Source organism: Sapajus apella, unplaced genomic scaffold, assembly GCF_009761245.1.
Source record: "Sapajus apella isolate SASKATOON/1434 unplaced genomic scaffold, GSC_monkey_1.0 scaffold102, whole genome shotgun sequence".
NCBI classification, from domain to species: domain Eukaryota; kingdom Metazoa; phylum Chordata; class Mammalia; order Primates; family Cebidae; genus Sapajus; species Sapajus apella.
Window position 1 is genome coordinate 6,712,716 of NW_022437042.1, and position 25,951 is coordinate 6,738,666.

The 25,951-nt window shown below is 37.7% G+C and overlaps 1 protein-coding gene across 7 annotated transcripts in view; it reads left to right on the top strand.

Moving 5' to 3' along the window:
* The window catches only part of GRIA3 (glutamate ionotropic receptor AMPA type subunit 3), a 315,596-nt gene that overhangs the window by 141,779 nt on the left and 147,866 nt on the right, over nucleotides 1-25,951 (top strand). For all 7 annotated transcript variants that reach the window (XR_004262735.1, XM_032258415.1, XM_032258416.1 and 4 more), the window contains one exon: nucleotides 10,953-11,140. Coding sequence is in view for 6 of the 7 variants with exons in the window: in XM_032258415.1 (XP_032114306.1) it covers nucleotides 10,953-11,140 (188 nt within the window). In the remaining variant the exon portion in view is untranslated. The remainder of the gene's footprint in view (nucleotides 1-10,952; nucleotides 11,141-25,951) is intronic.

The window sequence follows — 25,951 nt, forward strand, 5'->3', positions numbered from 1 at the left end:
TTAAACCATAGTATTAAGTCAAAAAGAGCTTTTTTTTCCTCAAGAGAACAACTTTTTCTCTATTGTCCTCCGGACTGTATCTTTGGCTCTTCTATATCCTTTAGGCAAGAGTTTACCCTTAACATTATCTTTGACAGCCCTCCAATAGTATCAGGATCAAGGAATCTCAGCACTCCTGGCAGGCACAGCAGGCAGAATAAGCTACAGTCCTTTGCACTCAAATCCAGACCCCTTTCATCTTTGACATACATTCACCCTCACTTTCTTTCCCCTTTTCCTTCTCACTGGTAACCATCATTCATCCCTCACATCCAAAACTCAGAAATGTTAAGAGGTTTGTCTTGGCCCTGCTTTCTAAAAATTGCGAATGCTGAAGAATGTTCCCTGATAAGTGACTTGACTGATGAGAAGTATTTTGCTTAGTGGAACCTAAACACATATTTTCTGAGCATAAGTCCGTAGACACGGGCCACAATGTGAACTACTCTGCACAGAATCCAGGTTATCAATGCTCAATATAAAATATACTCACTTCTGGAAATCTCTTCAAAGTTCATCTTCTGCTGGAGAAGGAGCAGCAGGGTGGGTGGTCATCTTCTTCTTTGTAGTCACTAGGTTCCACATGGAATAAATTGGACCTGGGAGGAATATGTACTGTGGCTGACTGGTAGCACTCCTTCCTCCAACCCATAAGTAAAGCCCCCTTTTAATCATGTGTAAGGACTTATCCCCACTGCCACCCAACTAGAACAGGCAAGTGCATTCTCTGGTTGTGATCTACGGTCAGCTCTCTGCCCCAGGTATCCATAAAGTACCTACTAACATCCAGGTCACTCACTATTTGCTCCCTAGGAGAGTCAGTCACATGATCAGAGCTAGAAATTACTGATTTCAAAGGGTTTAAGAAGCCAAATGAGGAAATGTCATGTAAAAAACCCTATTAATGGGCATGATTAATCATCACATGGCATCTATTAAGAGCTCAACAGTCCAGAGAGAAACTTTTGAGATAATTCCTGCCCTCTGTGAGTTTGCATCGCAGGCAGTCTATCCCAGAATGATTATCTAGATACCAAACAGAAACATGAGGGAATTATACATACTCATTTCAGTATCCCCTTTAATCCAAATCCCAATTGCCTTCTGTTGTTTTTTTAATATATATTTTATATCAGATCTTGTGTGGTTGAGGATCAGAGGCTTGCCTATTCTGCTTTTCCCAGATGTTAAGTAAATCTACTCCAGATGGTCTTCTAAATTTCCTTTCAGCTGACAATGCAAAGCAAGCTTACTTTCACTCAATGAAACTGACATATCTATTTGGGCATGTTTTCTTGGCTCACAGAGAAGAGAATGGAGCTACATAATTCACCAACAGGAAACAAAGTTCAAATAAGGAACAAGATGAAAGAGAAAAATGGAAAAGGCAGGATTACATACATTGCCAGCTTCAGAGCCAAACTTAAACTTGACAAGTACTCAGTAGTTGCCTCCTGAAGTGAGCTATTGGAGTACTTGGAATGCCTCGAGTAAGATATTGGGGTACCTCGTACCTCAACTTGCCACACAATACTTGATCAGTCACTTACTGTTGTCTACAGTATGCCCCTGTACTCTAAGTCCTTGATTCTAATTTTAAAACATACATCCTTCATGGAACAGGTCACAATTGAAGCTGTTACAAGTCATGGACAGTCTAATATAAGAGTTTCATTTGGATTGAGAGATAATTTGTATTGGGGGAGAGGAAAAAGCAAAAAGAACTGGAAAACTGGGGGCACCTTCTGTTCAATGATTCCACAAATTAGCCAAGTATTCATCCTAATAATGCAGCTGCAAGGAGGAGAAGATTTGCAGAGGGTCAGCTCTTAATTAAAGGAAAATTTAAACAAACACAATTATGAGGAAGGGAAGCCTCAGGGAAATATTAATTTGCTAAGGGTAAGTTAAGGACTGAATGTGGGTGAATATTTGTTTTTATCCTGTTGCATAAAATTCACAGACTGACATCCATATGCAAATATATAGGGGTTCTTGATCTTCCCATATCAAACTCCTCACACACAGAACAGTTTCTGTATTAGCATCTCAAATTTATACAATCACTATATTGATTTTGATGGAAACTAAAAGTGTTTAAATCAAGTTAAACAACAAAATGTGGATTCAAATGTACTATAGGAGTCTTTTGATGAATTATTTTTAAATGAATGTATACTTTGTAATATAAATAATCATAGCCTGAAGCACTGGCTCTGAGTTCAGATTTTTGTATATCAGGTTTCTCAGATATGGGAAAACATACCACGAAATAACTGAATTGGGCTTATCATCTCTCTCTTTCCTCTGTCTCTATATTTCTTTACTTCTCTCTCAGAAACCACCTTCACACTCCATATCTAGCTTCCCCATTGCTTTATTTGGCCACAATATGCAAGAGAAATTTATTTGAAATTCCATGGAGACCAAACTTGCAAGAAATGGAAAGAGAGGTTGGCATAAGTTTGGGGTAAAGCCCAGGTGAGCACTAGAACAAGAGTAGAAGAGAAAATTTTGGTTAGGCATGGTGGCTCACACATGTAATCCCAGCATTTTGGGAGGCCAAGGTGGGCAGATTGCTTGACCCCAGGAGTTTGAGACCATCCTGGACAACATAGCAAGACCCTATCTCTTTAAAAAAAAAAAAAAAAAAAAAAGCAAATTTTATTTGCCATTCACATGATTTTTTTTTATGAAGAAGAATATTGATTTCATTAAAATGTCAAAGTTTTATTCATGAAAATGTTCATAAACATTAAAAATAAAATAAACTAGATTAAAATATATGGCACATATCATAGACATTTAACATCAATATATAAAAGCTCTTATAAATATATAAGAAAGACATTAACATCATTAGAAAGTTGGAAGAAGGAAATAAACAAAATCATGAATAAACTTAGACAAAAAAATGAAAAAGACACTAGCTTTACTAATAAAGAAATGCTAACAAAAAAAGAGAATCCTCTTTATTCACCTACCAAATGGGCAAATACATTGTTCAGTGCTGGCAAGGGGGCAGAGAGACAAGTACTCTCATATCCTGCTAATGGGAACATAAAGTGGGACAACCTTTCTGGAGGGCAATTTGGCAATATGTATCAAGAGCCTTAAAAATGTCCATAAATGTTTGGCCCAGTATTCCTATTGAGAGACATTTATTCAATGAAAATAATTAGAGATGCTGTATGAGTGTTGTCAGCACAGCATTATTCATAATAAGGAGAAATTAGAAAAAACTGAAATGTTCATGCTGTAGAATGGTTAAGTAAGTTACAGTATGTCTAAAGATTGGAATACTATGTCATCATTAAAAATCATGTTTGAAAATGTTTAATAACAATAAAATATTCATGGTACAATGTGAGATTTTTTAAGGGCATGACACAAATACAGTCATGCATCCCATAATGGCATTTTAATCAATGACAGACCCCTCATATGACAGTGGTCCCATAAGATTATAATACTATACTTTTACTGTTTCTTTTCTATGCTTAGATATGTTTAGATACACAGGTATTTACCATTGTGCTACAGTTGCCTACTGTATTTGTTCATTTTCATGCTGCTGACAAAGACATACCTAAAACTGGGAACAAAAAGAGGTTTAATATGGACATACATTTCCACATGGCTGGGGAGGCCTCCTACATGGCAGCAGCGAGAAAAAATGAGGAGGAAGCAAAAGCAGAAACCCCTGATAAACCCATCAGAGCTCCTGAAATTTACTCACCATCAGGAAAACAGCATGGAAAATTACCCATGATTCAATTACCTCTCCGGGCCCCACCCACAACACAGGAATTCTGGGAGATACAATTCAAGTTGAGATTTGGGTGGGATACAGCAAAACCATATCACCTACAGTATTCAGTACAGTAACATGCTGTACAGGTTTGTATCCTAGGAGCAATAGGCTATACCATATAGCCTAGGTGTGTAGGAGGCTATACCATGTAGGTTTGTGTCAATACACTCTAGTATGTTTGCAGAATGATAAAGTCACCTAACAATGCATTTCTCAGAACATATCCCCATCGTTAAGTGATGCATGGCTGCATTACAATCTGTTTTGCTAAAATAAAAAGTGTGAAGTCTATTTATATAAGATAGAATGGAAAGAGGAATAAAGGCACCTATACTTTTTCTTTTAATTTTTGTACTTTCTGTGTTTTCCCAAATGTCCAAACTGAACACACATTAATTTTATACTTAGAGAGAAATATGCAGATGCTACGTCAGAAGAGGAAAGACATTTGTAAAATGCTTTGAGTACATCTGGGTCTGCTTCCCACATACTGCAGTCGACGTTTCCAGATTCTTCATCTACCACAGGAAGAAGCAATTTGTAACCCTGGCCTGGGCCCTCCCTTCTTGCCTCTGTGTCTTAATTTGCTGATGTCTAGGTGGTGTATAGCCCTTCTTGAACAATGCCTTTCTCACCCAGAACCTTCCTGCTGGTCATGAGGAACACATCAGGAAAAAGAGCCGGCTTTAATATGCCACATTTGTATTGGGTAGCCCTTAGAATAGGTCAGTGATTCTCAAATCTGGCTGCACATGAGAATCCCCTGGGGAGATTAAAATAAACAAAACAAAGTCCAGGAATAACTTTGAGACATCCTGATTTTATTGCTTCAGGGCAGGCTTGGGCATCCATTTTTTAGACCTCTGAGGGTGACTGTAATGTGCAGCCAGCATTGAAAGTCACAGAGGCATATGAAGACACAGAAAAAGAAAAAAAATTTTTTTTCACCTGATTTCAGTTGAGTAACATAGACAGAAATGGACACTAACCTTCTGGGGACCTGTCTCACCATCGTCTTCCCACTCTACTGGCCCCTAAGGTACCCCATATCTTTTTTTTTTTTTTTTAGACAGAGTTTCATTCTTGTTGCCCAGGCTGGAGTGCAATGGCATAATCTCAGCTCACCGCAACCTCCGCCTCCCACGTTCAAGTGATTCTCCTGCCTCAGCCTCCAAAGTAGCTGGGATTACAGGCATGTGCCACCATGCCCAGCTACTTTTTGTGTTTTTAGTAGAGATGGGGTTTCTCCATGTTGGTCAGGCTGGTCTCAAACTCCCGACCTCAGGTGATCCACCCGCCTCGGCCTCCCAAAGTGCTGGGATTACAGTCGTCAACCACCGTGCCCGGCTTGAGATATCCCATATCTACCAGCTGCTCATTTGTAAAACTCCATAAAATCATCAAGCACATCACCAACTTTCAAATTCATCATCTGAATGACCCCATAAATTGGGCAGACCCAAAATCAATGTTCAACATTATGTTTTCCTTCCAAACTCATTCATGTTAAGGTCACTGCTAAAATGTATGTGTGTTCACTGAAAGGATAACACATGAAGCCATTAGCTATTTTTATGCTGGCACCTGGAAAAAGGCAGGGTGCTGATGGAGTTGAGCATAGGACAGGAAAGTTTTAATATGGGGAAGGAGGAAGGAAAAGGCTGGAATTGGTAGTGATAGGCCTACTCGAGGTACTGGGGAGACAGGGAAGGGAACATCACGATGTTGTATGACATCAAATATAGAAGATAAAAGGATATGAGGAATTAAGTTCGGTCCATACCAAAATATTGCCAAGGGTCATCTTAAAATGAGAGCTATGAAGTAAGTTGGAGATGAGGCACTTGAAAGGCCACTGAATTGGAAGCCAAGAGACTTGCTTATAGGGTCAACACTAGGGCAAGGCAAGTGAGGCTGCACTTGTGCCTTCTTGAATTTTTACCCTTAGTGCTTCACCTGTCTCACCTTAGCTCAAGCTCTGCTTGCTTAGATTCCAGTCTTGTTCCTGATTCTAAACTAACTGTGTAATATTTAGCAAGTCACTTCCCCTGTCTAAGCAACACCCCTCAAACCCAAGAAGCTCTACTTTTACCTGTCTCAGATATTGGGCTTCCATAAAAATTTCATTTGAAAAGAGTTACAGAGCTTTAAAAATTGTATCCTACTTGTCTGAGTCATCTGAAAGAGTACTAGCCTGTAATGCTATGGTTCTATGTCTAATAATTGCAAGCTACAGGAGTTTTCATGGGCCACTGTAAGCCTTTATCAGCCTGAAAATATTAAAGAGGTAATTTCTAGCATAGGCTACTGGACAACCAACTTGCCTCTCTAGAACATTTTGAGAGGGCCAGTAAACCTTTTTGGTGCCTTGTGGCAAACCCTCTGAGAATCCCAGCCAGGCACAAATTGCTATAAGTGTCAACACTGATGAGAAGCCAGTACATCAATATCAGCAACTTCCATCATTTTGGGGACTGCTAAAAGACCCTGTCAGAAGTACAAATGATGTGGCTCTGAGAGATCCAGTCCAGATTCACAGCTGACCACAGGTGGTGATAGCCCCTCCTGGAAGATGCACAACAGAAACAAAAATAGCCTGAACTATATTTTCTTGGGTATCTTTCTTATGAATTTCCATATGTCAATATCCTATTTATTGTTCTTCTGTGTTTTCAGATCAAATACTAAATGTGTTCAGCATGGAGTGGTTTTTCACTTGTTTATACATTGAACAAAATCCTGGCCTTCTTTCCCCCTGTGAAAATGATTTTGACAATTATATATTTGAGATCTTTTTGTATCTGATGCTATCCCTGTCATGAGGTCAACCTCATAGTTGCAGATGAATCCCCCAGAAGCAAATTGAAATAGAGATTCATGAATGCAAGAAGTTTATTGGGTGGTACTCTCATTATCAACAATTGTGAGAAGAAGAGAAGGATACAGGTTTCGGCACAAGGAGAAAATGAGCTATGTTGCAGTCATAACAGCCTCAGCTTACCCTTCATGGGGGATCTGAAGCTAGGATGACTTACCTTTAGAGTTATCTCACCGGGGGTATAAGGGTTGTGCCTTTCTATCCCGTAGTAATTATTCATTGGATGCAGGATACCCCAGGAAGGGGTCATAATCTTAAGCCACAACTTTCCCAGCAACTGAAGGAATAAGCTCTATGGTGCTGAAGGAGGATCTGGGTGGTACAACACAGTATCCATCACACTACCCTTTACCAAGATGGTCACACCTTATTTGCCAAGAATAGCCCAACCACAAGTCCACTAGGATTAAATTGGTCATAGCTGCAGCCCAGTTCTTCATCCACAATTGCTTTTATACTCCTTGTCACAACCTATGTTATATTGGTATAACGCAGATGACAATCTAGCATTCACTCACTTACCTATATGATAACTACCATTCTTTAAAATGAGGAAGAAGAGGAAAGTGGAGAGCAACAGCAGTCTGGAATCAGAATAAGAGAATTTGCTGCTCAAATAAAAGTAGTGTTGCAAAATTGGGCATGTTCAAGCTCTCAGAGAGTGGATGACAATTCTGAAGCTGCGAAAACAGCAGGCTTATTTTTACAAAGCCAGGGCTTTGTTACGTACCTCCCCTCCTACAAGCACCAATGCCTGTATTTTTCCCTGCCTCCCTAGTCAAATTTTTCTCTTTCTTTCTCCCTCAAGCTCACATTTACTCTCTTTGGTCAGCTTCATCAGGAAACAGTCAAACTAGAATAAATTAGGTATGAAAACAAATAAAAGATTTCTTGGGCTGCTCAGTGACATGTACTGAACTGAGGTGACCATTCCCCCCAGGGTTCTATAGTACACAGCCACATGCTTAAGCAAACACAGAGAAACTCTGCATGGTAAAAGACACTGCAGTATTCAGTCACCGTTCTGACTTGCTCAAAAAATGTGAGCAAGGCTCATAGCCCAGGAGGCCCCAGACATGCCCTCACTAAAAAATCAGTGTGCTTTTTCTACTTAATTTTTGAATAGGTAACGTTAACATGGTTCAAAGAACAAAAGTATAAAAAGATCCGTAAATCAGTGTTTGGTAAAAGGTCTCTCATTTGTGGCAGTATGTAGCCTACAAAGGAGCACACATCCAACATCTATGTCTTCCAGAAGCCTATGTTCTGAGAGGACAGCATGAGTTGCACTTCTTTTGCATCTTTATTGTTTTTGTACTTACAGAAAATAATGCCTGCTTCTTGTAAAAGGGCCAAATTTTACATAAATAAATGACAGTGAAAATAAAAGTTCTTGGTAATCCTACACCTCAGAGATAACTCTGCTAATTTCTTCAGATTTTTTTCCATACATATAGAAATATAGGGTTTATCTACAAAATTAGAATTATAACATAAATGCTATTTTACAGCTTGTTTTTTCTATTATTACCTGTTACATAATATATTATATATACTGCAGAAATCTTTTCTTGTTAGTATATACAGATTGAGCTCTTTTAAACAATAGTATTGTATGTGTATTTACAGTAATTTGTTTATCCAGTTTTATTTTAAAATTTTAAATGTATGTGATATAATTCTTTAAACCCATTTCTCCATTGCTTATAATTAATTTACCATGATTTTAAATCTACTCGTTTCTGGAGTAATTAATGAGAAGTCAGTAAAAGAGGTTTCCTGGGCAAAGAACATTATCCAGAAAGGTCTGCAGGTGTAGACAGATGTGCCTGTTAAAGGGACAGACAAGTGTGGCTGCCTGAGTACTGAATAAGTGAGTGAGACCATTTTCCAGATTTGAATGAATTTGACAGTAGGGGAGAAGCGGGGACTGGAAGGGGGTGAGGGATTAAACAAAGGGAGATAAAAGCAGGTTGGAATGGAATAAATCTTGATACATGGATGGTGAGTCTACAGAGCAAAGATCTTTATGGAGAGAACTGACATGTTTTAGTTGAATCCAAGCTTGATACTAATTAACAACATAATTTGGCTATTTAAAAATATTGGCAAAGGCTGCTAAAATAACAACCCATGTCAAGGAAAGCAATAATTTCCTTGTCATCCACACTGATCAGATCACATTGGAATGATCAGGATCAATAAAATATTGACAGATATCCATAGGAGAAAGCGAACAGCGAGGGAACTTGTCATCATGCCATAAAAGTAACAACGGAAGGACTGGGACATCTTTAGCCCGGGAAAAGAAGGTTAAGGGAAACATGCTAACTGCTTTCAAAAATGTGAAGGACTGTCAACGTGAAAAAGGGGTTAAATTTGCTCTGTGTCATCCCAAATGGTGGAATAGGACCAATGAGTAAAGACTGCTAGAAGGCTGATTTTGATTCAACACATGAACACCTACATTCGGCTAAAGGGCCTTTAAAAAGGTTTACTTGAAATATATTAAAGACTCTGTCCACTTTCATTAACATTATTATTTAGCAAATGCTTTATTCATAAATAGTACAAAAGTAAAATTTAACCCAGTCCTTGCTGAAGTTTCATAAATTCTTAATGAGTGAGATTCAAAATAATGAGGCTTTATCGTACAATGCTTAAGAAAGATTTTCAAATGCCTTAATTTCTTTCTTCCTGTGTTTATTTCTTAATCCCATGCCTTGGCCTACCATGTGCCCTCAACTCCCACTGAAACACAGACCACATCAACAACCGACAGGAAAAATGTAAATCTGAGAAATAAATATGCATGGTTGGTTTAAAAAGAGAAAGAATTAACATTTAAAGCAATGGTAATTTACTCTGATCTATAATTTTGAGCTCCTGTGCTGAAATTGCTCATTTGAAAATTACTAAGTGCTTGGGTCTCATTTGTGATCTCTTCCTGCATACACCCAGCACACAAAGGAGTCATAATGACCGGCTGAGTCACTGCTGCCATCTCCCTGAAGCGAGCTCTCCAAATGTCAATACCATTTTCTATGGTACAATGAAGAAAATTCTGAATTGTAGCCTGCTTACACTACAGGGTGAGCCCAAAACAGCACAGAACCTGGAACATGCTCAAAGGGCAGTGCAATTCTCTACCATTCTCTACTCCTCCACTCATCAAATTGCTATGGCACAGATCATTTTGGCTTTGCAAATCATCCTTATCACCCACTCCCATTAGTCATTACTTGACTATAAATGAAAAACTATTTAGGTTTATTGGAAGAAACAAGCTGCTTTTGGCAATATCCCAATAAAATTATGTCTATAGTTAAAGTTATACTCAGATATGGGTTCAAACCAGAAGCAAAACTATAGATACAATATAATATTAGAAATATGAATACTCTAAAAGACCAGCATGTAGAAAACTCTTGTGCTATTCTTATGGATCATACTTTAGATATTCTGTTCTTCCCAACTTCTTAAACCCTAATTCCAAAAATGTTACCCAAAACTCATGCATCAGATCTTCTCTCTTTTTCTTATGCAACATAGATCCAGGGTAATAGCAGCTAACAGCTATCTAATGTAAATTAGATAAAAAGGAGCCAGGAATTTCTGGTAAATTTAATTGAGAAAGCACTGAACTTTTTCATAATGTTGTGATCGAGAGATCACCCGTATGATATCTTTGTTATAAACTGCCTTTTTCTGGTTTTCATAAAACTATTTTACTTAGGAGACATAATTTACCTTGTCGGATAGTCCTATCCATGTAAGGAGAAGCCATATTATAATAAGGCTCTATCTCTACTAAAGTTATTTCTATTTTGGCAGAATGCTTATATTTATCTAGAAGATGAAATAAATGAGCTTCAACTGCAGTAAGAAAATGGCAGACAGTTGTAAGAAGTTCTTGATTTTGTTCCATATATATTTTGATAATGCATGTCAATATAAACAATTAGATAATATAATCCAGCTGTGAACTCTCATGTAGACACATGATGCCTGGCGCCTAAAAGTTGTAGAGTCTTCTTTCCTTTACAATAAAATGGAAGTGCCAACTGTCCGGAGGGTTAAGGCTGAGGTTATGATTAAGCCTGCTTTCCATAATGGATAAGGTTCAAAGGCACCTGATGGACCGTGAATAGAAATTCAGTAGAATCTTTAATACCTACAGAAAGATTTTTAAATCACTGCAGCTGTTTTTCCTTCCTTCAGGATTTTCCATCCTCCAAGCGATTATGGAAGCAGCAGTGCAAAACAACTGGCAAGTGACAGCAAGGTCTGTGGGAAACATAAAGGATGTCCAAGAATTCAGGCGCATCATTGAAGAAATGGACAGGAGGCAGGAAAAGCGATACTTGATTGACTGTGAAGTCGAAAGGATTAACACAATTTTGGAACAGGTACGTTTGAGATTTATTTTACCACCAGCCAACATGTTAAATTATCAACCTGAGGCAGCTCCCGTATCTGCTAATAAATTAAGTAGCCAACAGACTAAACGTGCCAACAGTTTTTGATAGTCTCTCTAATCATTTTTTCCTCCCCAGTGGCTACAGGGGGGGAAAAAAGAAAAGAGAAGAAAATCTGAGCTGTTAAAAATTGCATACCATGATTAATCTGAAAGTATTTGCAATTTTATGCTACCTATCAGATAAACATACCCCTTCACACCTCTGTTTCATAGACAACTGACTTTCAAAGTAATCCCTTTCCTTTCCCATACCCTCTATCCAACAGGTAACAGACAAGGGACTAAGCAGTGCAGAAGGATAGGGTTTTTGTTTCAGGAACCTCATTGCTGGAATATGTACTATTTTCAGATCCTTCCTAAGATCACCACCCATTCTTGATAACTATGGGTTGACAGACTGTCAGGACAGTACTCACCAAGTTTTGAATTTGCCTATATTTTTGCAGAGAGAGAGAGAGAGAGAGAGAGACAGAAACAATTTAAGACAATTTTTAAGTAAGAAGCGGCATGTAAGAAAAATATTTATGGTTTTAAAAATAGAATTCAATGGGCCTGAACATATTCATTATTAAGCTTGGATATTTAAATTTAAGACCAAAAAATATTAGAAGAAATGTTTCACCCTAAACCAGATCTGTCTGGGGTAGAGTCAAGCTGAAATGTGAAGAAAGTTTATTATTTTCTTTAGAAGTTTCAATTTGCCGGTTAATAACAAAGTGCCCACACTGCCATAAACAAAACTGTATGGGAAACATTTTCATTCTAATTCAATCCCAGTGTACCTAGGGCCAAAACAGCTTCAGAGATTGAAATTGTAGTGAGCAGCTATTGCCTGGGAGAGCTATTTAATAGCAAATTAAATATTAATAATTTGTCAGATATGCCTCCACAAGAAGAGAAATGCAAAAAACAATAGGTAACGAAAGGGAAGAGAAGGAAGGAAGGGAGGAAAGGAGAAAGAGAAGGAGGAAAATTGCTGACTCTGTATCATAGACATACAAAGTGTCCCCTTGTTAAGATCAGCATTACCTCTAGTGAATCATACTTCACAGAAAATCTAGAGCACTAGCCCGGTTAAATCAAGTTTCTCAACTAACATTCTCTTGAGCTACACAAATGATCTACCTGCCCTTTCCTGCTCCACCCCCAGAAAAAAAAAAATACCTTCCTTTGATTTTCTCAGATCTTGAAAGTGAAGAATCAGGTCAGTGATGTTGGTGTATGTACTACATGCCCTCTAAAATTTTATACCAAAATAGCCTTTTAGTGGGTGACCTACTTAATAGCCCAAAGCAGAAGAACATCCTCCTTGTCATACTTTGTTTTTCTTCTTTTGTATTAGTGACTTTGGCTTCTTAGATATCTTATATTCTGTTAAAGTCTTTTGGATTTTACAGAACTTTATACCGCAGTCTGGGATTTTTCACCATTATGTAATAGAAGAAGCAGTGGGTAGAGCTCTGAGTTCTATATAATTGTGGGACCTTGGACACTTACCTATGCCTCAGTTTTCACATCTACATAATGGAGAAAATAAAATTTTCTCTACATCACATGGTTGATATAATTTTTAAGTAAGAAGTGGCATATAAGAAAAATACTTATGGTTTTAAAAATAGAATTCAATGGGTCAATAGCTTGGATATTTAAATTTAAGACTAAAAACCATAAAATGCTAAAAGCATAAAATGCTACAGAAAAAATTATCATTATTACCAGACACTTTAAGGAAAACTAAACCAGTGTCATTCAAAAATTCTATTCTCTTTTTATGTCATACTTCTCCATCTTCCTTTCTACTATATGCACATTCACAGTATCCTTTAAAATACTTTCTATACAATGTTTCAGGAAATATTGTTCAAAGAAAAGTTTTAGCAACATCTAGGTAAGGACAGAGAGTTACTTTCATTCATTCTTTTTCCCTCTTTCAAAAAATTGTCATAAAATCATCAACTCATTATTGTTTTCTCTGCCATTTAAGGTGTTCTTACTACACCATAAATTCTATGAGGGAAGGACTAGGTTTATCTCTTTCACTATTGTATCTCCAGTGTCCAACAGAGTAAGTAGCATATAGTGTTGGATGAATGAATGGATAGATGGAGACTGAACAAGTACATTTTGGAACTTCCACTGCAATTTTGCTGTATTTCCATCCAGAGGCAAAAAGTACCTATGAATACATGATGTGATTATTGTTAAAATACACATTTTCTCAAAGGGGTGGCTTTCTGCCTAAGCTTATTCCAATGATATAGTGAATTTGCCATGATTTCTTTATCTGAAAATAAATTTTCATTAAACAAATTATTTAAATGAAGCAACAACTTCAACATGTTATATCTTTATAGAAAACATTTTTAAAGGGCATTTCTAAAATACAGAAGTATCTATCACCTTTCTCATTGGTTCGTAACCAGTCTTTTGGTAAATTTATTATAGTTCAATATACAGATCCTGATTAGAATGATAGCATTTATAACAATCAATATTAAGTTCTTCCTAGAGATGCTCCCATCCTCCAGGGATGTATTAAGCTCTGTTTGAGATTATTATTTTTATGAAAGGAAACTTCTACGGTCTCCCACAAAATGATATTTCATGCCACTATCTGAGGTAGAAGTACCTGTTACACCACTATAACACTGTTTACTATAGATCAGATTTGGGCATAAATTGAGTTTACATTGCACTCTATTTCCAATGAGTGTTAATGAAAATGCCTCAGTGTGGTGTAATTTTAAAATACAAGCAAGTCTTCAACATAGTGTTATATAGCATAACTTCCCCATGTCATGATATAAGTTCTGGTTTTCCTTGTGAATATTCAGACACATAAAGTAAATAAAAATTCTTTCAATATTTTTTCCCCAAAGCTCCTTTTTTTTTTTTTTTTTTTAACTCTTTCAACCCTTGAGATTACATTAGGGAAAAATTTCAGTTAGGCACCAATCTGTCTTTCATATCTCTATTTAATAGTTAATCTATAAGAGAAGTATTCCAAATTTACAGATATAAGAATTAACATAGAAAAGGACAGCACTAGAGAGAGATGAAAACACGAAGTGTTGGTAGGGTACATAGAGAATATTTAGAGACTGGATATCCTGAATCCCAGAACTAAGAGCACTTTCCATAAGAAGGTTTAGGTGTACTAGGGTAAATGAACCATTGGCCTGACCCAATATAGCATTCCTATTACTGTGTTGTGCTTATGAAGCTCTCCTCACTGGTGGACAGCTGCCTTGCTTAATTCAATGACCGATCTAAACATTAATTTTTGGAGAGGTTGCTTCTCTGAGAGTTATCTATTTGTTACTGAAGAGATCCTCCACCATAGTGATATATACCTCATGGCTTTATTGTGCCTTTCATGTCTATTCAGAGAAGCAGCATAACAGTGTTTCAGAGCATAGATTCTGTCACTATCTTTGTGACCTGAGGCAAGTTATTTAATTCTCTGTGCCTGCATTTGGTCCTGGTAAAATGAGAGTGATAACTGTACTATGATGTGTTAATATATGCAAACTATTTAGAAAGGTGCCTGACACATAGTGTTTATATAGTGTTTTGTTGCCAAAACAAAGTACCTTTTCACATAGGTAATCTCATTTGACGCTCACTATAGGAGGCAGGCAGAGCAGATAGGTTTTGTCCCAAATTTACAGATGATAAATTGAAACTTGGAGACATTGATAGGACTTGTTTAGATGTAACCCTGTGCTCAATCCTAGTAAGTGGCAGAACAAGGGTAAAACTCAAGTCTTCTGATTCCTCATACATTTCTCTTGCCCTTACACCACACCACCTCTTTTAATTTCTAAGTGACTCATTAAACAAATATTTATCCAGTGCCAAACCTTGGATTTGGCCTGCTTATCAGGTTAAATCTTAAAACAGTTACAAAGCAATTAGAGAAGATCCAAAGAAGAGCAGCAAAAATATGATTAAAGTGTTAGAAAATGGGGCCTGTGAGGAAAGGCTAAATGAGTTGGGGTTGTTTAGCCTGGCGAAAGAGAGCCAAGAGGCAGTTTAATCACGTTCTCAAGTATAAAGAGTTATCATAAAAAGGGCATTGACCAACTGTTCTGCATGCCTAAGGACAGTACCAGAGCAAATGAGCTTAACTAGACTAGAGAGAAAGTCAGCATTAGAAATGACTCATTATAAAACAGAGAGGAAATGAAGACAGTAAAATCTCACCAGTTCAGGCTATATGAAGGTGAGGCCATACTGAATTAGTGAAAAGTCAGATCTAGATATGTCTTAACATTTTTTTCACGAATATACAAATATTCCAAATTAATCCTGTGTGTTGACAAGTAAATATTCTTATAGAAGATTTATTTAATAAATAGATAAGAGTATTTCCTAATGTTTCTATTCATTATATATTTAAAGGCTGTCCCCTTAAAAAAGTTTACACATTCCCCCTTCAGTCTTAACGGTGTTTCTCTTTATTCCATAGAAAATTTACAGATAAGTCTCAGCATATCTTCTGCCTAAATTATAGTATGTGCTAATTTAGTGGGGCCCTAACCAATATGTTTCAATGTTCTACCTAAAATATTATATAATGCATGATTTCCCCTTAAGATATTCCAAACTAAAATCACTTCACTTCATCATGGATGATGTGAAGGTAGCATTTCCTAAAGACAGATTTCTGAAGCAAGTCAATCCTTTAGGCAGATTTCATTTCAGAAACCCTGGCTGTCACTTTGAAGACAGTAGTTTTAAGAAATGAAAGTAAGTCAGGTTCCTAAATAAAACAGTATAAGCAAGATGAACAACATTAGGGGTCCTTCTAAAGTATGAGACTGTAACTCAACGGGGAGAGTGCTCACACTTCAAAATATGTCTAGAAATCATGGTCACTAGAGCACTGTTGCCTACAGCTGGACCTAGGACAAGTGAAACAAAAATGTCATCGCTATATGCTTGCTCCCTGCATCACCCTCACTCAGCAGAGAGTGGTACTGCTCAGTTCCTCTCCACTTTGTTGATCCATTTATATTCCAGCCCTTAACTCTCAGTGATCCTTGTAGAACATTGAGCTGACTTAACAATCCAAAAGACAGAGTGGGTTAGCATTCTTTTTTTTCTTTTTTTTAAATTATAAGTTCTGGGATACATGTGCAGAACGTGCAGATTTGTTACATAGGTATAAACGTGCCATGGTGGTTTGCTGCATCCATCACCCAGCCATCTGCACTAGGTATTTCTCCTAATGCTACCCCCTCCCCTATCCCCCCACCCCCTGCTCCCTCCCCTAGCCCCCAACCCTCTGTCCATGTGTTCTCATTGTTCAACACCACTTATAGTGAGAACATGCAGTGTTTGGTTCTCTGTTCTTGTGTCAGTTTGCTGGGAAAAAAAAAAAAAGAGCCTGCATAGCCAAGACAATCCTAAGCAAAAAAAAAAAAAAGACAAAAATAAAGCTGGAAGCATCATGCTACCTGACTTCAAACTATACTACCAGGCTACAGTAATCAAAACATCATGGTACTGGTACCAAAACAGAGATATAGACCAATGGAACAGAACAGAGGCCTCAGAAATAATGCCACACATCTACAACCATCTGATATTTGACAAACCTGACCAAAAACAAGCATTCTTTCTTTTTGGAATATTTCGTTTGCCATATAGTTGAGTAAACACAAGCTTGGAAATCAAATAGACATGATTTCCAGTTTTACCTCCCTGATGTCCTTCTTGTGTGACACTGGGGGAGGTGACAGTTTCTTTGGGGCTCATTTTTCTCAGCCTAAAAGACTGTTTCACTACCTTCCTTTCACGGTTGTTGTGAGGATCAAATCAGATTATATGTGGAAAGCACTTGGTACAGTGCTTGGCACTCAGTAGGTACTCAGTAACTGATAGCTGTTTGCAAACTGTAGCTGTTTGCTCATGAGTGGTGAGTTTCTGTGCTCATGAAAATGAGTTATTTGAGAACTATTGCTGAAGAACAGTGTCCTTGTGGCTTCTCCAAGATACCAGTTCAATCTAAGGTCATATCATGAGAGCAAAGTCTGAGAGTTGGGCTATTCTCAGAGCTAATATAAGTTTAGCATGTTAGAAGACCTCTCTGGGTTTTTTTTTTTTTTTTTTCTGTGATATAACACTGGGTAACACATGTTGATTGATAAGCTCAAGAACTGTTTGAGGATTAACTAGATTTTTCAGCATCACCTAAAATAAAGGCACTAAAGCTTTGAACCACATATGCTAACTGGGCATTTTTAATGATATATACATATATATATATATATATATATATATAGAGAGAGAGAGAGAGAGAGAGAGAGTGTGCTTACTATATTTCAGATATTATTTTAAGTAATGTATGTGTATACATGTGTATGCTTATATATCTTATATGAGTTAATCCTCATATTATCCCTTTAGGTAGATGGAAATATTATTTCCATTTTACAGGTCAGGAAACTGAAACTTAGAGGTCACGCAACTAATAACTCGTGGAAAAAGAACGTGAACCCAGGGAGTTTGGCACCTGCTACTGTTAATCACTGCTATAATTGGCCTTGCATCTGACAGAATTTTCTAATCAGAATAGATTCAACCAGAAGTTATGAAAGTTAAGCATCCCGATGAGGCTTGTAGTGGCTTTGTTTATGCAACAAGCATTTCACAGATATTTTCTTTACTTCATAAGGAACCATAGCCCATTAACACATGGAATTGAAAATACACCCCTTACACCTACCCTTTGGTGAAGAGCTCATTTACGATGAACAGATTCATTTACTTATCATGCCAAAACCATCTAACTATAGAATGGGCCCCACAAGAATAGGAATCTATTATGAGGGGTAGTTTCTCAGAGTGGTATGTATGTGTAAACTAGCCTTGCCATCTGTGTGCATTTCTTCTCAGGTAAAGAACCACAACCTCCATTTACCAAAAACTGTCCTAGTCATTGCTCATTTCCCCATTCTCTTGCTAAGGAGTAACCTGAATATAACTGGGAAAGTCCAGCAGGTACAATGCCCCTTCTCCCCATCAGTACCAAGAAAACCAAGTATAAAATAGGACTGGTTGTGAGGAAGCATAAGTGCCCATAGAATAAGTATTTGAGGTGGGTACTTAGCTTTTCTGGGCCACTAGGCTTGAGCAGAAGTGCTCCAAGGAGGCATGCTCCTCCCCCCGACCCAGCATCACCCATAGACCCAAGTGAGAGAGGTTGCTGCCTTGCCATGCTTTAGAGGGTTTCTTATACCACAAACATCGAAACACAAAGTCTTTTTTTTTTTTCCTTTTTGGTCTTAAGTGTTTTTTTGAAAGGTTAGTAGCTGGTTGAGCATCAGAGGGAAAAGAAAGAATGACACAAAAGCCAAACTGGGCACCCCAGAGCAGAGGTCACAAGCACAGGAAGTCAAGGGGTAGAGAGCAGGAAAAGGTGGCTAGCATAGGGATAGTGAGGGAGAAAATGACAACTGATACCACAGGAAACAACAGAAAAGTTAACTATTTTTGTTTAAAACTGGCCTTCCCAAATTACTCAAAGTGGAGTGCCTTGGCAGATAAATTTCTCCAGATAGCTGCAGTCCCCCTCTCTGCGCTATTTGAATGATGTTGTTTGTCAGAAAAAGTGACCTATAGAAGAGGGATACATAGTGTTCATGGCTTATTGAAGAACTTGCCAGGTCCACTTCATCCAAACTTCAGGAGGGTTTAGTCATTACCCAGGAGGTCTGAGGCCTGGGCCTAGCTTCCACCCTGCCCTGCTTTGCCCTGCCCCAACAGATTTGTGTATCTCGCGGGTAGTAGGGCTGGCCTTAGAGGAACCTGAGTCCTTTCACTTCTGGGTCTTTTTCAGGGAGTGGGCTGCACGACCCTGGATGAATACATGGGCCAAGCCAAGGCAGACCTTGTTTTAAAACTTTCATCATGTAGATACATGGTATGTGGTCCTTCATTTGTACTCTTGCCACAGGCCCCAAAAATGTTAGGGGTGAACCTGTTCCTATTCACCCATATCTCTCATGGCCTAAAAACATAAATGTCCCTTTCAAAATGTCCAGTTGATTCCTAGAGAGTAGGTTTTTCTGAACTTTCTAGTCTTATTCAATGTAAATATAGCTTATCCAGTTACCTGTCATGATATTTGCATAGTGAGACAGGGTTGATGAGGGTGCTTTTTCACAGTAATAGAATATCTTCCCACCTTCTTTAAATGCTATGGAAAGTTAATCAAGTATCTGGTAGAACTGGAATAGAGAGTAATGTTTACGCTACTTCTCCCATCTCTCAGGAGCAGGTACAGGCTACACTTAACAACCTTCTTGATACTCTCATATCTTTTACCTTAGTCCATAGTATTCTCTTTCATCCTATCCAAGTCTGACAAAGAAGATGGTCAGGAGCCATGGTTAAGATAAATTATAAATTTGGAGGGACAGGGATACAGAAGTAAATTATTAAAACTTTTCTTCCGCTTCTCCACACCTATTGCCACAACTTACCCTGAAGCACTAAGTCTGATCAGACTCTTTTCAACGCTAGAGTTTATCGAAAACATTTTCTACACTTAGAATTCTAAAGTTCTTCTAGAGACCTGCTTTCAGAGACATGGTTATAAGCAGAGAGTTAAACAGTCTTCCGCCACTAAGTAGTAGTGGTTCTATACTTCACTTAGGTCTGTGTCCTCCATGACATTCAAATTATATGGTGGGTTGGGTACTAGATGATAGACAGTACACCCTAAAGCAAATCAGGATGTCATTTCTTTACCAGCCTGTGTCGAGTGGTGGGCTGGGTGAGAAGTTTTCCAGCATCTTCAAAAGACAAACACAAGTAAAGGATATGACAGATGTTATTTCAGAGGGATTTCAGAGGGCAATCTGAGGTCATGCCCCATGAGAGACACAAGGAGTGTACAGAAAGGGATCTCTTGGAGTAGATTAGTAATTTCTTAACTACCTAAGAAATCCCCGAATATTCGGGAGGTAATTCATAAAGAAGAAGAAAGGCATATGGGATCAGACCTCCAGAATGAGCACTGTAATTTACAAAGAAACTCTCCCAGACAAAAACCAGCCAACTGTTCTGAGGTTAAGCATCACACAAGGGCTTATATTCAGAATACTATGCTAGGCACTATTGAGAGAAACAAAAATTCTTTCTTTCTTTTTAAAATATATGTAATAGTCCTTAGCAATGTGATTAAAGTCAGAGAGCAGCATCTTGGCAAATGCAAAATAATATATCAAAAACTAGGTATGTAAATGCTGGTAGAATGAGAGAAATTAGAAAAGCCAGGAGCTTATTTTTGCATATGATTAAATCAATCATTAAATGTAAGGTGAAAGTGTTCCTAGTACCTATAATATCTCTCCATCTTCTTCTCCCAAGTTCATATTAAGGACTATATGTAAAAGAGGAGATCCCATTCCTCTTTGCTTTCCCTGCTTCCTAATGGCAAGCTTCCAGAGTAGATCAATACATAACCAAACATATCCACTGGCCTTCCTTCGTCTCTTACTGTGTTTTACTAGGTTGTTCCCTTTTTCCCCCACCTCCAGCCATTCAAGGTGTCTCTCTGTAAGTTGAATGTCTTATTCTTCCTTTTCAAGGACGCTTTTTGTTACCTAACCAATCATGGTGATTATTTCTTAGCCTAATGACATGGCAATTTGATGCTATTATTTAACACTTATTGGGCTACCTGAATTAATATTTTGAAGCAATAATGCACCCAAAACTACAGAATGGTGTCCCAGAAGCAAAACCTATTGTTGGATTTCTTAAAGATGTTCATTGGAAACATGGTTTATCTTAAGTCTAATCTAATATCTCTAGGCCCTAAGCAAGTGAGACTCTGTGCTTGCAGTAAAATCCTTCAACAACGTATGTTAGGTGACTTTGACACTCACTGACAGCCTTAAATAAACTTGTTCTATAAATGCAAAGATATTTATCCTAGGAGTTAGTAGCAGACATCAGTATTCTATATTTAGGAATTTTATCTTCAGCTTATTAAAAAAGATGGCCTGATTCTCTGGTCATACTTCACACTAGACTGGCTAGACTAGCTTTGTGACTGTTTAGAAGCAAATCCCTTCTGGGAAAAGAAAGGGAAAAAAAAACAATTCATTCAAGATCATTACTTTGAAACAGCAAGATTCTTGTTTACTTCAGATGATAGAAACTTTAGTCTCAAAAAGGAAATGTTCTACTTAAGCAACAGTTCCCTCCTCTCATTAAAAAAAAAAAAAATCTGATAAATGTTTGGTTATTTCTTGTGAGGTTTGGGGTTTTATTTTTAAAATACATACAAATTCAACTTAATTTTCATTAGGAAACTTCTTGAGAGTCCTTGGGATGACTGAATACACCTTGGGGTTTTATAAAGCAGAGTACAGAGGCCTTGACGCAGGAGAGCTGGATTCTAGCCCCAAGCTGTATGACTTCAAGAAATCAATCTCTCTACACCTCCATTTCCAGAACTATAAAACGAATGTGTGGAATATAATGGTCTTTTCCAGTTCCAACAGGCTATGATTCCCACAGCTGTGAAAAACAAAGTAGGAAACCTAGTCCAAGAAATATTGACTGATTCCCTACTCATTTTGCCACACCCAATGCTATATAGGGTGAGGAGAAAAGGACATGTCTTCCCTGCTGAAGAAGCTTGCAATCTAGTAAGGCAATATGTCAATGCAATAATTCTAGAAAGCAGAATACGATAAATATCTAAAAATGTATGAATCAACTTTCCTGCTTTCTCAGGTTTCCTGGCTAGTGACCATCATTGATTTCTTAGCTGACTGACACTCTTACATACCTCAACATCAGTGAGCTTTGCTGAGACTTGGAGACAGAGATGATGGGAAGGTTGAGATAACGTATTTTAAGGCTAGGACACAACCTGGAAGTTTATCATTTACCTCTATCTTTAGAGCACAGAACAACAAATGTCTGCATTACAAGGTGTTTCTAGTTAATCAAAGCTGTGCCACATATGTATATATAAATAAATATGGCCTCAGCCCTTCTAGGAATTGCCTAGGGAAAAATCCCTATTAATTAAGGGCTTCTGGTAATTGGATTCTGATTAACTGAGATTTGTTTGTTTATCACAAGCCTATCATAAGTTCCTCATTATATTCACATTCACTGTTCTCTTCCTGCTCAGATCCAACATATAGTAGATTGCAATACAAATTTATTAAATCCCATCCTTTAATACCAGCATTTTAGCATTAAGGCTGGTAACTTATTCCAAAATTATAAAAATATGGACCAATTCAAACAGAACAATAAAACTGATGTAAATATCCTCTGAGTTAATGCCATCATTTAAGTCAAGTGAGATCTCCAATTCATACTTTAAAAAAAACAAAAGGAAACACTAGCCATATATAGCTATTTCATCCCTCCATAGGCAGTGAATATGTTTTTAGTTGGCAGAGGAAGAAAGAACCCTGATACCTCTTACTTTCTATGATTTACACTGTGAACACTCAGTTAAGCACTTGCAGGTACTGAGAGATTAAGTCCTATGAGTTAGAAATACTAGCTTGTAAACATTAATGAAATTTTTAAAATCACGATCCAGCTTTATTAGGACATTTTCCCAGATTAAGAGCAATAAAAATGTAGCAATTAGAATGTTCATCACACAGCTGCATGATTACAGGAGTCTTGTTCTAGATTTTAACAGATGCTGTAACAAACAGTTTTGTGAGGGCTGCAAGAACCATAGTTTACAATAGCAACACAAAAGCTAGTTATTGTTCAAGCTCACATTGCCCCAAGACCCTTATGTTTAAAATAATTTACACTCTTGAGCTCCTCTACAGAGTGGCATCAAGCAAATGCAAATAGAGCATTAACAAAAAATAAAATGTGCAGACTCAACTTCTTTACTGCACTAACACTGAAGGGCAAAGGACATTAAATGATCCATGCAAAGTCCTGGACTTTGATGAGACCAAACGTGGTACTCAGCCATGGACTGGTTTGATGGCATTGTTACCAAGCTGCCACCTGGCCCTTCCACTCCAATGAAGCTCATCCTTTTAGGGACAGCCTTACTTCAGTCCAGATTTGACAAGGTCAAACTGTCCCTGCTCAAAGGCTATGACAAATTGACAAGTGAAGGGTACCACTCAATGGGCCCAGGTGGGCGCTTGAGGAGATTGGTGACAATTAGTGTTACATCATTAGGGGTGGAGCTAAAGTGGAAGAGAGTCATAGCCAGATGCCACTATATATATAAAATATATTATGTATATATACATAATATATATATCATATATATTATATATATGATATATATATCATATATATTATATATATAAATAATAATATACATTAATTATATATAGCCACTATATATATATATATATATATATATATATATACACACACACACATAGTGGCTATATATAGTATATATAAGGCTATACGGTGGCTATATATAGTATATATAAGGCTATATATAATATATATAATTAGATGTAGCCTCCCAAATATAAACCACTAACACCCTATTCTAAAAAAGAATAGCAACTGATCAAATATCTTCTGAAGGAATCCAGTACTAACCTGAAGCCTAGCAATCTGGCTGAGTTCTACCTATTTCAAGATCATTGCGTGACCTTACACAGCCACCTCACCTTTTATCATCTCAGGAACTTCAGCCATAAAATATAAAAATCCTTCCCTGCCTTACTAGGATGGCATTAGGATGAATCAGGCAATTTCTCTAAGGTATTCCATGATCCTCAGAGAGGGCAAGTCTACAAATACAAGGTATTATAACTAGAATCACTGCACCTCCTTTCTTAAAGGGGAGAAAATGAATAAGGAAAGGCGTGTGTGGTCACTGAGCCTGAGACTCAAAAGGCATTTAAAAGCTCTTTCTATCAACTGAGGTAAGTCTCAAGAGAGGGAAACTGATCTAGTGGAATCAGAGAAGAGTTCAGTGAAGAATCTTCATGTCCCCTGTGAAAGTGGTTAAGACATGCTCCCAGGACATTAGAAGCCTTCCTGTTTGTCTTTAACAGTATAACGTTACTTCACTATGATCACCATAAATGTTTAGATTTGTGAATACCACCAAGAGCCTGGCAAGTGCTTTGATTATGATTTTGTAGGCCAAAAAGATATTGCCTTCCATAGTGGGATTAATTGTTCATAAGAAAGAATAGTATATTCAGACTCAAGTGGTTTAACTGAAATTGTTTTCATGCCTTTAATTATCTCAATAACAGAAATCCTAGCTCTAGGTATAACTGGATAATTAGTGGTGACAGAGAAAGAAAGAATGGGATCCCTTTTCGAGTTCAGCATTTGCACAGAATGTGCCTGCTGAGCTTAAGAACGGGACATAGAAAAAGGGTAAGTAGGTGAACAGATTTGCAAATCAGAACCTGGAGATTATACTATCTAAAAGACATACACATTTGCTGTGGTAAACAAGAGAAAAACCAAAATAGAGTATGACCTCACTAATACTCTGTCTTGGATTAAGAGATAAGGATCTAAAGACACTGAAGCAATGGGCTAGGTAGTCAAAGAGGGTACTATAGAAAGCTTCTTAATGGCCACTTTTAACTACCTTGCCCTCACTGTCTCTTGAACAGCTCTGAGGGTCCTTTTCACTCCTCATGACCTATTTCAAACTACTGCTTGTACTTAACTTGAGAACTTCCTACTCAACAAAGTGTTCCTCCTGCTTCCTTTGACCAATGTGAAATCAATTGTTGTTTGACAGAATACTTCGGTGTATTTTCTCAAAGGTGCAAAGGGGAAAAAACACCTTATTTTTACACACATTAACTTAATTTCAGTCTTACCCACTCAAGCACAGCATAATCCTTCAAACACTGACCGAAGCCCCTTCACCATTTGGTGTCCATGGCAACTGCCACCAAGCCACTCAGAGAGTTGCAAGCACTGGCAGAAAAGTGCATCTCCCAACAGAGCCATTAGCTCTTCTGCATTAACCCCATCAATAACAGGTGGCAGCAGGTCCAATCCTGCATTTTCTTTCAGCAGGGAGGAGGAATGTTGTCAGTGTTTCCTTCCCAGAGAGTAAGAAATGTGTGTGGCTACATCTCATACCCAACCTGTTGAAAATAAAGCATTAAATGTAAATTATTGGAACCAAGTAGGAGGACAATTTTCACTTGAGAAAAATTCCCACTGGTATGCTTCCGCAAAGACTCTGTCAATCACAGCCTCCACCATAATACTGCTTGCTAAACTACAGCCAGTAATCTTAAACTCCACAAAGACAATAAACAGGAAATCCTAGCCACTTTCTTTGGTTCTTACCACTCAGTGACCAACAGCTCATACTCTTCATTTGGTTACCCATGTCAAGAATGCATGCATGACAATCTCATGCCATCAAACTATAATTTTAATGAAAAAGAGCAACGTTAATAATGGTCTAGGTACTGGAGGATTTATGAGCCAATAGAAAACGGTATGGTTTCTCCAAATATAGGGAAAGCTGTTCAGTCTACAAACTGTTTTCTTGTGTTCCATATTATTTGCTTTGTTCAGAGCTTAGCTTAAAAATTGTCAGATAGGAATTTCCCTTTACTGTACTCCAGCAGAAGACCAGGATAGTTCATGGGAATGGTTCTGTATGTAATGTCATTACAACAGAATCCAACATATCTAACAGAGACGTTTTTGCATAAAGAGGACCATCTTAGACTAGGTTCTTTGTGGAAACTAAAAAGAACCCATTACT